Source organism: Jaculus jaculus, chromosome 9 (genome assembly GCF_020740685.1).
Source record: "Jaculus jaculus isolate mJacJac1 chromosome 9, mJacJac1.mat.Y.cur, whole genome shotgun sequence".
NCBI classification, from domain to species: domain Eukaryota; kingdom Metazoa; phylum Chordata; class Mammalia; order Rodentia; family Dipodidae; genus Jaculus; species Jaculus jaculus.
In genome coordinates, this window is record NC_059110.1 from 108603333 (window position 1) to 108619155 (window position 15823).

The 15823-nt window shown below is 46.4% G+C and overlaps 1 protein-coding gene and 1 non-coding gene across 2 annotated transcripts in view; both read left to right on the plus strand.

The window, feature by feature from the left end:
• Window positions 1–2701: 2701 nt before the first annotated feature.
• On the plus strand, window positions 2702–2914 carry LOC123463667. The gene has a single exon (XR_006639066.1). It is a non-coding gene; the product is annotated as a small nucleolar RNA U3 (small nucleolar RNA).
• A 700-nt stretch (window positions 2915–3614) lies between these two features.
• Window positions 3615–15823, plus strand: part of Ttll6 (tubulin tyrosine ligase like 6) — a 33476-nt gene continuing 21267 nt past the window's right edge. The window contains 7 exon segments of the mRNA XM_004655530.2: window positions 3615–3781; window positions 4830–4870; window positions 7369–7487; window positions 7624–7754; window positions 12103–12259; window positions 13497–13640; window positions 14527–14612. Coding sequence (XP_004655587.2) covers window positions 3615–3781; window positions 4830–4870; window positions 7369–7487; window positions 7624–7754; window positions 12103–12259; window positions 13497–13640; window positions 14527–14612 — 845 coding nt within the window.

Below are 15823 nucleotides of genomic sequence, written 5' to 3' on the forward strand. Positions count from 1 at the left end.
TGTAGGGTATAGAAGTTATCTGGAATTAGGAAATTTGGGTATAGAAGGGAGGTGATTCCTTAGAGATTGTGTTGCTCTGGTGAGCCTGCTCCAATTTCCCCTGGGAAAAAGGATGGTCATTATCCACATATATGTATATATAATAAGTATCATACCATATATAGCCACCATAAACTACATAATTTTCATATTCATCAGCCATATAATCCCTGGATGTTGTTTTTGTCTATTTTGAGACATGGTGTCATGTAGTCCAGGTTAGCCTCTAATTCACTTTGCTGAAGGTGGCCTTGAACTCCAGATCCTGCTGCCTCCACCTCCCGAGTGCTGGGATTACTGATGTGTGCTACCATACTTGGCCTTGTATATTATTTAAATTTTTTTTTATTTATTAGAGACAGAGAGAAAGGGGGAAGGAGAAAATGGGTGCATCAGGGCCTCTAGCCACTGCAAGCAAACTCCAGATACATGTGTCACTATGTACATCTGGCTTACATGGGTACTGGGGAGTTGAACCTGGGTCTTTGGGCTTCACAGGCAAGCTCCTTAACTGCTAAGCCATGTCTCCAGCCCACTGGTATATTATTTTAAGAAAAGGAATCGCTCTCCAAAAACAAAAGCCAGGGATAAACAAAAAGGAAATCCCAAAAGAAGTAAAAGACTCTCTGCAGGAAAGTATGTTTCTTATTTTTCTTCTGCAGGAGATGGGAGTCTCTTCATGCTGCCCAGGCTGGCCTTGTCTTGAACTTTTGGGCTCAAGTAATCTTCCTGCTTCAGTGTCCTTAGTAGTCACACTCACACAGCCACACCCATCTTGGAAGTGTATGTTCTAAAGGTATTTAGATAACATCAAAATTGGAAGCAATTTACACCTCCAACAAGGCAATGGTGAGTTAAATGTAGGCACGTTCCTTCTATGGGACATTTACACAGCCATTCAGGAACCTACAAACTTTATCACCATGAATGGATATTTATGATGTGATTAAGTGGGCAGAAAGAAGATACAGAGCTGATTTAAAGAATATCAGAATCATTATGATTAGAAGTTAAAAGTAAAAGAGAATTCAGGGATGGAGAGATGGCTTAGCAGTTAAGACGCTTACCTGCAAAGCCTAAGGACCCATGTTCAATCTCTCTCCAGATCTCATGTAAACCAGACACACAAAGGTGATGCATGCTCAAAATTGCACATGCTCACTAGGTGGTACAAGTGTCTGGAGGTTGATTGCAGTGGCTGAGGCCCTGGCATGCCAATTCTCTCTCTCTTATCAAACAAACAAAAGAATTCACAGATAGGTTAAAGTTGCTATGACAGGTTGGAAAGCCACAAGTGATTTCTCATCCTGCTTCATTTTTTTAAAAAATTATTTATTTATTTATTTATTTGAGAGCGACAGACACAGAGAGAAAGACAGATAGAGGGAGAGAGAGAGAATGGGCGCGCCAGGGCTTCCAGCCTCCGCAAACGAACTCCAGACGCGTGCGCCCCCTTGTGCATCTGGCTAACGTGGGACCTGGGGAACCGAGCCTCGAACCGGGGTCCTTAGGCTTCACAGGCAAGCGCTTAACCGCTAAGCCATCTCTCCAGCCCTCATCCTGCTTCATGTTTAAAGCCTCCTTTAACATTATTTTACAACTACAATTCATAAATAATAAAAATATTATTTTCTTTTATAAAGTAAAAGCTGAATATGGTGGCTCATACCTATAATCCCAGCACTCAGGAGGCTAAGGTAGGAGGGTTGCTGTGAATTCAAGGCAAGTCTGGGCTACAGAGTGAATTCCTGGTGAGCCTGGGCTAGAGTGAGACCCTACCTTGAAAAAGCCAATACCAAAACCAAGCCAGGTGAAAATTCTGGAGTGCGAGGGGAGAACAGGTAGTAAGTTGTAAAAAGGCTGGCCATCAAAGGGGAGGGGCTGGAGTGGTAAGGAGGTTGGCAGAAAGGGACATTGTAGAGCCGGCTTTATGGTCAGAGCAGCCTTGGATGGGGGAGGGTCATTGATATAAATTGGACCAGGCAGATCCGGGGCACACAAAAACAAACTAGGCACATTTTTTTGCATATGGATGTGTGTAGTATACATACATGTTTGTATGTGTATGGGCATGGGCACATGTGCGTGCATGTACAGTCATGTGTAGATATAGAAGCTGAAGGTTGACGTGTGTGGGGGAGACAAGTGTATGTGTGTGTGTGTGTGTGTGTGCACAGTTGTGTGTGGATGTAGAGGTCAGAGGTTGCTATTGGGTGTCTTCTGGATTGCTCTACACTTAACGTGCTGAGCAGAGTCTCTCACCTGAACCCAGTGCTCACCAATGCCCTCAGGATCCTGTGCCTGCCTCTGGAGTGCTGGGATTACAGGTGGTCCAACATGCCCACCCAACCATGTGCGGATCCCAGCTCGGGCCCTCTGCCTTGTGTGGCAAGCTCTTTACCCAGTCAGCCATCTCCCTTGTCCACTAGGAGCATTTCTAAAGAATAACCAAGCAAGAACATTAAATCCATTTAAAAGATTGATAGTTGAGCCAAGAGTAGTGATGCATGCTTGAAATCTCAGTACTAGAGAGGCTGAGGCAGGAGAATTGCAAGTTGCAGGCCAATCGAGGCAACCCAGAACCATTGCAAAAAATTAAATAATAAGAAAAAAAAACATTTTTTAAGTCTCACGGGCCTGAGGAGGATAAGAATTTTGCTGGAAGACTGTACTTTCAGGGATCATTTCTAGAGCTCATCACCAGAGAAGCTTCTGACTGTGCAGAGCACCGGAAACCAGGAGCGGGGGCGGCGCGTTCTCTCCCGAGCGTGAAGCCCGCTCTTGGTGTTGCTTTGCTGCAACTGCCACTTGCCATTGGTGGTCGTTCCTGCCCTCGTTCCGGGCAGCTGGAGGGAGAGGACCCAGGCTGAGTGAAAATAAGGAAAAAAAAAAAAAAAAGAATTTTACTGGATTTACATGTGCTTTGTAATTTGGTCTTGTTTTTAGGTGGCAGGGAGAATTGATAAACTGTGACTGGGGTCCCTGAAAGTCAGCATCTGGCCCTGAATCTTACTGTTCAGTCACCTACACGTCAGGGCTGTAGTCCATGAGCTACGGTTGCACTTATTTTTATACCTGCAACTCGCTGTGTGGGAGGTTGGATATGGCACTGAAACAGTTAACAGAGTTAAACAGACCTTCTCCAAGCACCCCCACTGCACCCTTGGGACTCAGTCCCTCAGCTAGGAAGGCTTGAAGCTTGGTTCTGAAGCTGTCTCCAGACATTTCCGTCTATAATAACATTGTTTACCAGATAGTGCCACGCATAGCATCTCACCCTCCTGAAAACCCCAGGAGGTCAAAACCAAGGCCAAGGTTGACTAAGCAAGTCCCTAAGGTCATAGTCAATGGCAAAAGATGGAATCAGCTCCTTCCCTAAGCTTGCACCAGCAGTGAAGGCGGGGTGACATTTTTATAAAAGACCACCAGTTTCCTTCCCTTGAAACCTTGGTTCATCACCCTCCCGAGCCAGGAAGGGGGCTCCCCCTGCAGGTGGACCCCTGTAACTGCAGCTCCTTCTGCCCTCTCTCCAGGGAGGGCTGCTGTTTCCCTAGAGCATCCTCCCGGGCTTGAAGATGCTGCAGTGCCTGACTTCAGAAAGTGAGGAAGGGGCAGATTCCCAAGAAGGGGAGGACAGTTCCACAGAAGATCTAAAGGAAGTCGTCACCCTGGCTTTTATGAGAGAGAACATGCAGAAGACACTTCAAAATGCCCATCAGCAAGGCAAGAAGAAGAAAAAAAGGTTAGAATTGAAAGATGGAGGAGACCTGGGGATCCCGAACAGGAAGGACCTGGAGAGAAGGGGTGGGCCTTAGCTGATAGTGAGAGCAAAGGAGCACTGTGCGCTTAGATGGGCAGAATCATACCACGTTTGGTTCCACATCAAGGAAGCCACTTTTAATGGCCTGTTTTATGGAGTCAAATTATGATGTGTATAATCTAAGAACCACTCCTTGTCCTAATTTTCATCCTATTTAGATTCACAATGCCTCTTAAAGAATGGGTGGGGAGAGAGTTCCTTGAATAAGTAATAAAGACAATTTTCTTGCATAAGCTTTGTAAGCAAATGCTTATCTGTCCTGGGAATTTTATGCGCATTGAATATAACAGGACTGTGCTGACTTGTGATCTGACTGCGTTCCAGTTCTGTTTGGCTAGGCCTTGCTGAGAAGCATGTCTGCTTTCTAACGGCTTCCTTTAATGGGCAGAAAGAGATAGTATTTTGGCCAAAAAAAAATTTTTTTTTTTTTTTTTTGAGGTAGGGTCTCACTCTAGTCCAGGCTGACCTGGAATTCACTATGTAGTATCAGGGTGGCCTCGAACTCACAGCGCTCCTCCTACCTCTGCCTCCTGAGTGCTGGGACTAAAGGTGTGCGCCACTAAACTGGGCCGGCCAAAAGATTTTTAATTCCTGTCCCTGATGGGCCTCTGTAGTAACATGATGAAGGCAGCTGGGATATAGCTCAGAGTGCTTGCCTAGCACCACCAAAAAAAAAAAAAAAGACAAGAAAAAACTGGACTCAATGAAATTAATATGAAGCTGTAAGTAAAATTAGCTGTAATTATAATACATAAAGCTACCTCGTGGGCATAGTAAGAACACTGTGAGCTTCTGCCACTCTGCGCCCTTTGCATTGGTGTTCTTGGTGATGAGAATGGTCGGGCCAGGCTTTGGGGAGATGCCTGGTCTCCATGCAGCTCTGCCTAGGACAGATGTTTCCATGTACAGACCCTTGTTCCGGCCAGTGTGCCTGTCTCTGTCTTGCTGCTTTTCTTTTTCTCTTTTCCAGATGATTGGTGATCAATCTATCCAACTGCCGGTATGAGAGTGGTGAGCATCTTTGTTCACGGGATCTAGGATGGGGACCAGCTATATCCCCTCCCCCAAGGGTGGGAAAGGATCACTCTTGTATATCCTTTTCTTTGCTTTTCTCCTCTTCCTCCTCCTCCTCCTTCTTTTCTGAGGTAGGATCTTGCTCTAGTCCAGGCTTATCTGGAATTCACAGTGATCCTCCTACCTCTGCCTCTCAAGTGCTGGGATTAAAGGCATGTGCCACCATGCCTGGCTTATCCTTTCTTAAATCATATTTTATTTATTTTGCAAGCATAGAGTGAGGGAGGGGGAGAGAGCATGTGCATACCAGGGCTTTCTGCCACTGCAAACAAACTCCAGACAACTTTGTGCATGTAGCATTAAGTGGGTACTGTGGAATCAAACCCAGGCTGTCAAGGTCTGCAATCAAGTACCTCTAACCAATGAGCTATCTCTCCAGCCCCACTCTTGTATATCCTTGTGAGTCAGGGAGTGTGTCCAGTTCTTGGTCCTTGATTCACTTCCTTCCTGGCTCCACAAACCACTAGAAGATTGTCTATGCATCCATGGCTTCTGGTCATAGTGGTGTGCATTTCAATTGTCTGTAGTCCTCTTATTTTTTTTAAGTATTTTTATTTATTTATTTATTTGCAAGGGGAGAGAGAGAGAGGAAGAGAGAGAGAGAGAGAGAGAGAGAGAGAGAGAGAGAGAGAGAGAATGGGCATGCCAGGGCTCCTAGCCACTGCAGATGAACTCCAGATGCATGCATTTCTTCGTGCATCTGGCTTTATGTGGGTACTAGGGAATCAAATTCTGATGGTTAGATCTTGCAGGCAAGTGCCTTAACTGCTGAGCAATCTTTCCAGCCCTATTCTTTTCATATTTTATTTATTTATTTATTTATTTATTTATTTATTTATTTATTTATTTATTTCAGAGAGAGAGAGAGAGAGAGAATGGGTTCACCAGGGCCTCTAGCCCCTGCAAACGAACTCCAGACACGTGCGCCATCTGTGCATCTGGCTTACATGGGTCCTGGGTAACTGAATCTGGGTTCTTTGGCTTTGCAGGTAAATGCCTCAACCACTAAGCCATCTCTCCCACACTGTATTTTGAGGTAGGGTCTCATTCTGTAGCTCTGGATAGCCTGGAGGTCGCTGTGATCCTCTGCCTCAGCCTCCTGTATTCTGGGGACTAGAGGCACGTGTTTCCACATCTAGTGTTATTTGTAATTCTCATATGTGGTAACCGAGGATCCGATTGTAGGGGAGGCAACTGCTGCTGTACCCAGTCATCTTGATTTCAAGTACAGTTTGCAAACCAGCAGTTCATGGGCTGAAACTGGCCTACAAGTTTCCTTTGTACTACAGGTCATAACATTCAAGCTGTTTTTTAAGTTCAGGTTCAAATGCCTCAGGCTGCTCTTGGACTTTCCTGGTGACCACTAGCAATTCATTTTTCCTTGGCCATTCAAGGCATTTGGGTTTGTGTTGGAGTCAGCTTCCAGCTTCCAGCTCTAGAACTCCAGCCACATGAGCCACCTTGTGCATCTGGCTTATGTGGGTTCTGGGGAATTGAACCTGGGTCCTTAGGCTTTGCAGGCAAGTGCCTTAACTGCAAGCCATCTCTCCAGCCCCTAGCTTTCTAGTCTTTTATTATTATTATTATTATTATTATTATTAAACAACTTCCATGATGGTAAACAATATCCCATGGTAATTCCCTCCCTCCTCCCACTTTCCCCTTTGAAACTCCATTCTCCATCCTATCCCCTCCCCCTCTCAATCTCTCTTCTTTTGATGTCATGATCTTTTCCTCCTATTATGATGGTCTTGTGTAGATAGTGTCAGGCACTGTGAGGTCAAGGATATCCAGGCCATTTTGTGTCTGGGGGAGCACGTTGTAAGGAGTCCTACCCTTCCTTTGGCTCTTATATTCTTTCTGCCTCCTCTTCTGCCCTGAACCTTGGAAGGTGTGATAGAGATATTGCAGTGCTGAGCACTCCTGTCACTTCTTTCCAGCACCATGATACCTTCTGAGTCATCCCAAGGTCACTGCCATCTGAAAAGAGAAGGTTCTCTACCAAAATGAGAGTACTAGCTTTCTAGTCTTTTTTAAAAAAATTATTTATTTATTTATTTATTTGAGAGCAACAGACACAGAGAGAAAGACAGATAGAGGGAGAGAGAGAGAATGGGTGTGTCAGGGCCTCCAACCTCCGCAAACGAACTCCAGACGCGTGCGCCCCCTTGTGCATCTGGCTAACGTGGGACCTGGGGAACCGAGCCTCGAACCGGGGTCCTTAGGCTTCACAGGCAAGCGCTTAACGGCTAAGCCATCTCTCCAGCCCAAGCTTTCTAGTCTTGCATCCACAGGGAGAAATGGCTTCCAAGTCCCAAAGCGCAGGCTTTCTCACTCCAGTGATTGGCTCGGGAGTGCCTAGAAAAGGAGCCTGCCCACCCGCGCACTTCATTGGCTCCCCTGCCTAACAGACCTTTCTTGCAACTCTGCTGCAGTGCGTAGGGCGGCCCAGCAGTATGGCCTTAGAGAGGGCGGTGAGAATGATGACTGGACTCTCTACTGGACTGACTTCTCTGTGTCGCTGGAGCGGGTGATGGAAATGAAGAGTTACCAGGTATTTTCCTCAACTGAAGTGTGGTACCCACCCAATGGAGTCCTCATTTTTACTCCTGACTCCTGAGGGGAATTTAATGGCACTCCTATGCCCCTCCCTTCCCACATTGTTCATGATTTTTGGGCTTCCTTCATAGAAAATCAACCATTTCCCTGGGATGAGTGAAATCTGCCGCAAGGACCTGCTGGCCAGGAACATGAGCCGTATGTTAAAGATATTCCCTAAGGACTTCCATTTTTTCCCTAGGACCTGGTGTCTTCCTGTTGAGTGAGTGTCCCACTGCTTCCTTCTCCTCTCCAGCCCCTCTTACTTGTTTTCTTTTAAATTAAGTAAAAACTTTGTAGGGACACACCATGTGTTGGCACCCTTCCCTGCCCCTGTACTTTTTCTTCTTGCCGTGACTCCCTGGTTGCTACTTTCCCTCCCATAAGATCTCCTGTCTCTTGCTACTACTGCTCAGGAAGAAAGAGGGTAAAGGGTGTGTCCAAGGTTGAGATCACACAGACTTTGCTTATAAAATGAGATGACAATTAGAGGCTGGTGCCTTGGAGGTTGTACCTACAGTTGGCATGAGAATTTGTTCTGACCCTGAAATTGTTGATTTTGAATTTGTTCCAACCATTTAACTGTGCAGTTTCTGAATTTTTTTTCTTTTCCCTGAGGTGGTGTCTCACTGTAGCTCAGGCTGACCTGTAATTCACCAGGGCAGTTTCTGAATCTTTTTAATTAAAAAAAAAATTCTTAGGTGTGATAGCACATGCCTTTAATCCCAGCACTTGGGAGGCAGAGGTAGGAGGATTGCTATGAGTTTGAGGCCACCCTGAGATGACATAGTGAATTCCAGGCCAACCTGGACCAGAGTAAGACCCTACCTCAAAAAAAATTTTTTTCTTTAATTATTTATTTGCAAGGAGAGAGAGAATGAGAATGGGCACTCCAGGGCCTCTTGCCACTGCAAATGAACTTCAGATGCATGTGCCACTTTGTGCATCTAGCTTTACATGGGTACTGGGGAACTGAACCTGGGCCATCAGGCTTTGTAGGCACATGCCTTTAACTGCTGAGCCAGCTCTCCAGCCCAGTTTCTGAATTTTTTTTGGGGGGGGGGATTGAAGTAGGGTCTCACTCTAGCTCAGGCTGACCTGGAATTCACTATGTGGTCTCAGGATTGCCTTGAACTCACAGCGATCTTCCTGCCTCTGTCTCCCAAGTGCTGGGATTAAAGGTGTGCGCCACCACACCCAGCTAAGTTTCTGAATTTTTAAAGAGGCTGGTGTCTCCAAAGAAAGCGGGGCTGTGGTGAGCACCAGGACAGGAGCAAGGAGGGTTGCCTGCCCTCAGTGCCTCCCATGCAATGCTACAGATAGCTACCAGGCCTTCCCTTCTTTTGCTTGTCATTTGCCATTTAACTAGACATCCAGGCTGGAGAGATGGCTTAGCGGTTAAGCACTTGCCTGTGAAGTCTAAGGACCCTCGTTTGAGGTTCGATTCCCCACAACCCATGTAAAACAGATGCTCAAGGGGGCACACACATCTGGAGTTTGCAGTGGCTGGAGACCCTGGTGCACCCATTCTCTCTCTTTCCCCCCCTCTCTCTTTCTCTCACTCTCAAATAAATAAATATAAATAAGCTAAAATTTAAAACTAGACATTCATTCTTGGGATATAAAGCTCTTTGCTCCAAATAGCAGAAGAAGTACGAGATGAACATGATCTGGGGTACAATCTGGCTGTGAAACTGGGTGTAAGAGGGAGAAGTGGCCCCATCAGAATTACACTCCCTGTAAGGACATCAACAGAATCCCACTCTTTTCTTTTCATCCAACTTTCCCCAAACCAAGGAGGGAGCTACAGGGTTCCTAGCCTCTCCTTTACTTGTTTGGAACAATTTCTAGGGCTTAGCAACATCTCCAAAGGAAGCATGTTTGCCATTCAGCTAACAGAAGCCTCTAATTTCATGGCCATAGTGAAGCATCATGGTTAGTTGACTTCTCCAGTGGTTACAAGATTCCTTTGAGTTAGAGCACAAAACAAGAAGTAAGGCTGAGATGCATACAATTTCTTGATTTGGGTCTTTTTTTTTTTTTTTTTTTTGAGGCAGAGTCTCACTCTGGCCCAGGCTGACCTGGAATTCACTGTGTAGTCTCAGGCTGGCCTTGAACTCACAGTGATCCACCTACCTCTGCCTATCAAGTGCTTACACCTGGCTCTTTCCTTTTTAAATTTTTTAATTTATTTATTTGCAAGGAGAGAGAGAGAAAGAGGAGAGAATGAGCATGTCAGGGCCTGTAGCCAGTGCAAATGAACTCCCAATGCATGTGCCACTTTGTGTATCTGACTTTATGTAGGTACTGAGAATCAAACCCAGGCCATCAGACTTCATAAATCAGCACCTTTAGCCACGGAGTCATCTCTCCAACCCTCTTTTCTTTCTTTCTTTCTTTCTTTTTTTCTTTGAGGTAGGATCTCACTCAAGCTCAGGCTGACCTGGAATTCACTATGTAGTCTCAGGATGGCCTCAAACTCACAGTGATCTTCCTGCCTCTGCCTCCCAAAGTGCTGGGATCAAAGGTGTGTGCCACCACACATGGCTGCCCTCTTTTTATGTGTAAGAGATCTCACTATACAGCCAAGGCTGTCCTCGGACTCTTTTTTTTTAATTTTAAAAATATTTTATTTATTTGAGAGAGAGAGAGAGATTGGGTGTTCTAGGGCCTCTAGCCACTATAAATGAACTCAGGACGCATGTACCACCTTGTGCATCTGGCTTATGTGGGTACTGGGGACTTGAACCTGGGTTGTTAGGCTTCACAGGCAAGCACCTTAACAGCTAAGCCATCTCTTCAGTGCCTGTCCTCTAACTCTTAATCCTCCTGCCTCAGCCTCTTGAGTGGTGTGACTACAGCCATGCAGCACCATGCCCAGCTTTAATTTGGTTTCTTTCTTCAAAGTACATTGAAAGGTGGTATTTGCTCTCTCATACCCTGGCTGAAGTGGAGGTGTTGTGCTGAAACACTGAAGCCCAGATATGGGTGAGAGATGCTCAGTCCAAAAACTAGGCATGGTGACACAGGCCTGAAGTTCCAGCTTGCCAGAGAGGAGAAAGCAGGAGGATTAGGTGTTCAAAGTCATCCTCAGCCACAGAGCAAGTTTAAGGCCAGCCTGGGCTACTACGTGAGACCCTCTTTAAAAAAGAAAAGGGGCTGGAGAAATCACTCGGCACTTTGAGGCATTTACTTGCAAAACCTGAAACCCAAGTTCAATTCCCCAGCACCCACATCAAGCCGGATGCAAAGTGGCTCACGCATCTGTGACACAATGCACTTGTGACAGTGGGTGGCAGGCCAAGAGAATTGGAAGCTTGAAGCTTTCAGGCCAGCTCGTTTGAAGTTTGTGGTTTTGCAGTTTGTAGCAGCAAGAGAACCTGTCTCAAAGAAGGTGGAGGGCTGGAGAGATGGCCCAGCAGTTAAAGGGCTTGCCCGCAAAGCCTAACAACCAGGGCTTGATTCCCCAGTACCCACAAAAAGCCAGATTCGCAAAGTGGCACATGTGTCTCGAGCTCCTTTGCTGTGGCTAGAGGTCCTGGCATGCACACCTATTCTCTCTCTCTCTCTGACTTTCTCACCTTGCAAACAAATAAAATAATAAAAAGAAGGTAAAGTCCAGATATCTCAAAGTTGTCTTCTGACCTCCACATGAACACCATGACACACACACACACACAAATAAAAACAATAAACAATTATTGTTTTGGAAAAAGCAGATGATGGGGACAAGAAGATCGTTCAGTGATTAAAGGTGTTTGCTTGCAAAGCCGGATGGCCCAAGTTCACTTCCCCAGTACCCATATAAATTCAGATGCACAAAGTAGTACATATGTCTGGAGTTCATTTGCAGTAGCAAGAGGCCCTGGCATGCCCAATCTCTTTCTCTCCCCTTGCAAATAAATCAGTATATATTTTTTAAAAGATGAAGCAGGCGTAGTGGCACATACCTTTAATTCTAGCACTCAGGAGTAGGAGGATCGTGGTGAGTTTGAGGCAAGCCTGAAACTACAGAGAGAGTTCCAGGTCAGCCTGAGCTAGAATGAGACCCTACCTGGGGGAGGAGAGGATATAAAAACAAAAGGAAGTGACTGGTCCAGGCCACATTTCTTGTCAGGACTTGAGTTGGATGCAAAACTCCAAGTCTCCTATACCTAAGTCTAAGTCTGACTGTCTAGGGCACATTGCGTTGCTCATCCTCTAGCCTGCATTGTGACATGTGACTAAGAAACACATTATGCATAGATGGTAAAGATGAGGCTTAGAAAGGTCATGTCTTTGTAAAGGGTTACCCTGGTAAGTGGTGTTGCCTGAGTTCGAATCCAGCCTGAATTCCCTCAAAGCCTACACTGTCCCCCTTGGGCTCTTCTCTCCATTGCTGGGCCTCTGACTATTCATGCCAGGGTTCAGGGTTCTGTTGTAGCAGCTAGCTTTCTTTTCGGGTGTGTGGTTTTTTTTGTTTTTTGGGTTTTTTTTTTTTGCATTTTGTTGTTTGTTTTCATAGACAGCTAGCCTTCCTCCTCATTGCTACCCAACTAAAGGTGTCTCTTGTTTCTTCCTCGCTGTGGTAGCTGGGGAGATTTGCAGACTTACAGCAAATCAAGAAAAAATAAGACATACATTTGCAAGCCGGATTCAGGCTGCCAAGGGCGAGGTATATTCATCACCCGGACAGTGAAAGAAATCAAGCCAGGGGAGGATATGATCTGTCAGCTCTATATTTCAAAGGTACTTTCCACTGCTGTCCTTCATTTATTGCCCACAGCAGCCTCGGGCTCTATGGGACAGAATCTGAAATGAAATCCGTGAAGGGCAGAGGCGGGGATGAAGATGAGTCTGTCTTCTGCCTTGGACTTTATCAGGTCTATGTCTACTGACTAAAAGTGGGGCCATATGCCTGGACCGTAGCATCCTGTACCCTCATATCCGGGTTCACTGATCTGGTCTCGGCAACAGATGAAAGCTGGGGGCCCAGTTTGGTCTGTGGAGGTCTCACCTCCTCTGGGAGAGGGGAGGGGAGCCATTCTGCAGAGCTCATCCAGCTTCTATGTCTGATGGCGGGGGAGGCTTGGCCACAGGTCATAGTGGTACAGTGCACGGCAAGGTGGGAACCTTCTAGAAGAATGGGTGGTTGTGGTGGGAGGAAGCACTAGTCCCCTAAAACAAAACGTCCAGGAGACCCTTGCAAGAAGAGCTCTTTGCAAAACTGTAGCTATAACACATTTCTGATTGGTGGCCATATGTCCTGCCATCAGAGGACTTTAATTTTTTTTTATTTTTTAAGTATTTTTATTTGCAAGGAGAGAGGGGGGAGGGAGGGAGAGAATGGGAGCACCAGGGCCTCTAGCTGCTGCAAATGAACTCCAGATGCATGCACCACTTTGTGCATCTGGCTTTACGTGGGCAATGGGGAATTGAACCCGGGTTATTAGGCTTTGCAGGCAGGTGCCTTAACCATTGACTCATATCTCCAGCCCACAAAGGACTTTTTTTTTAAAGTTTTATGTATTTATTTGAGAGAGAGACAGACAGACAGCCAGAGAGAATGGGCACGCCAGGGCCTTCAGCCACTGCAAACAAACTCCAGACTTATGTGTCACCTTGTGCATCTGGCTTACATGGGTCCTAGGGAATTGAACCTGAGTCCTTTGGACCTGAGTCATTTGCAGGCAGACGCCTTAACTGCTAAGCCATCCCTCCAGCTTCCACAAAGGACTTTTAATATGATTTTGTTTAGTTACCAAGACATCCACTGGAGACGGATGCTTGTGCCATTTGATAGTTCAGGAGGCCAAGGCACAGTGTGGTTTGGTGTCCTTCCCAAGCTCACATTTGGAAGTGACCTTATCCTGCTTCCCCCTCTGGACTGTGCTGACTCCATGAGCATGAGATGGGAGTGGGTGATCTTCCCATATGAAGTTCTTCTCTGCTGTTTAATGACTTCCTCCCACTCCACCCCTGCCAGCCCTTCATCATTGATGGGTTCAAGTTCGACCTTCGGATTTATGTGCTGGTGACGTCCTGTGACCCTCTCCGGGTTTTTGTGTACAATGAAGGACTGGTCCGCTTTGCCACCAGCAGTTACTCCCATCCCTGCACAGACAATCTGGTGAGCTAAGGGGACATGCGGCCTCCCCCTGCCCCTGGGCACAATTATGAATCCTGGTTAAATCAACATCCTGTAGACATTATGGAGCTGGCTGTCACTGGATGAAACTCACAGTTCTGTGTTCCAGGTCTTTCTCATTTAGCCTTCCTAGCTAAGAGTTACCCCCATCTTACACATCGGGAGATTAGAACCCAGGGAGCATGGGAGACTTGCCCAGGGTCATACGGCTGGGAAGAGGAATGTTAAGTCTTCTTGACTCCAACACCAGAACCATGTTTTAAGAGTGAAAAGGGTATGAGGAGCTTTCCTGCCACCTTCCCCAGCCTCCTAGGACTCCTGAAGCTTCCTTCAGGATCTCCCCAGTCTCAGGACGAATTAGTTTCATATTCTCCAGACTGTAAGTTATAAGTTTCAAGGCCACCCTGAGACTACATAGTAAATTCCAGGTTAGCCTGGGCTAGAGAGTGAGACCCTACATGGGGGGAGGGAGCAACAACAAAAAATCAAGATATCCCTTCTTTTTAAAAATATTTTATTTTTATTCATTTATTTGAGAGAGAGAGATACAGAAATAGGCAGGGAGAGAGAGAGAGAATGGACACACCAGGGCCTCCAGCCACTGCAAACAAACTTCAGATGTGTGTGCCCCCTTATGCATCTGGCTTATGTGGGTCCTGGGGAGTCGAACTTGGGTCCTTTGGCTTTTGCAGGCAAGCCCCTAAACTTCTAAGCCATCTCTCCAGTCCCAAATATCCCTTCTTAATTGCTCTTCCTACAACTTCCCTTCCTTTTCCAACCCTTAATACCCGAGGGGCCATGGGAGGGTGCAGAGAGCACAGAGGAGGCCCACCCTTCAGCCTGACCCCCTCATGCCTCTCTCTCCCAGAATGACATCTGCATGCACCTGACTAACTACCACGTCAACAAGCACAGTTCAAACTTCGTTCAGGACGCTCACTATGGCAGCAAGAGGTAAGGGGAAGAGGGGGCCGCTGAAGTTGTCTCTCTGGGACTCTACCCAAGCCTAGTTGATGTCCATCTTGGTGTTTTCACCCTGGGTCATGTGGTTTTAGTAATGACCAGTTTGTTTCTCAATCCAGAATGGACTCCATGACAGCCCTCCGGGCTGTTAATCATTAAAAAGGAGGTCACTCATAAACCTCAGGAGGCCGGGGGGAGGAGGGATGAACACAAACGGTCTCCCCAGCAGAGCGCGTACACACACCAAAACATACCTCGTTACGGTTGCCCTTCTGACATTTCCACACCAACCGCCCTTATCTCTTGCTAGTCTCTGCCAAGAAGGACTTGCCAGCCCGTGGTTCCTTGGCCTGTGGCTCCCTGAGGTGTTGCCCCATTACAGATTCTCAACTGATTTGTCACGATGCCCTGGTGTCACGTGACATGCGGCTATCTATGAAATAAGGAATTTATGAGGGTTTTCTTCACAAGCAGCTTTTCTCCTCTGGTTACTGTCTAAAACCTTTCATTTGAGTTTGAAGAAAAAGGGGGACAGAGGATGAGTGTGGCCAGGCAGAGAGGAGAGAGAAAGGGGAGTGCTGGGGCAGACACTGTTTTTGATCATTAAATTTTTTTTTCATTTTTTTAATATTTATTTGCAAGCAGAGAGAAGAGAAGAGAAAATGGGCATGACAGGGCCCCCAGCCACTGCAAACAACCTCCAGATGCATGCACCACTTTGTGCATCTGGCTTTACATGGGCCCTGGAGAATCAAGCCCAGGCTGTCAGGCTTTGCAAGCAACTGCCTGAACCTCTGAGCCATCTCTCCAGCCCGTTGCTCATTTTTGCTGTTGGATTTGCACCACCGCTCTGTGGCAAAGCTGCTGCTATTCACCCTTTGTAAATGGAGAGTGGTGTTAGGTGCCACCTTTAGTTCACAGATAAGGAACCTGAGTCTCTGAGAAGTTAAGTGGCCTCAATTCACACAGTTCCAGATGTTCACAAGGCTGAAAGGACCGGGGTCTGTGTGATATCAGCATCACAGGCATGTGTCATGTCAGCACATGAACAGACGGTGCTAGTTAAGCCTTCTTGAAAGGAAATGGAATCTCCCTCCTTTTGTGTGTGTGTGTGTGTGTGTGCAATTATTTATTTGTTTTTTTATTTTTGACACAGAAACAGAGAGAGAGAGACAAAGAGAGAATGGGCACACTAGGGCCTT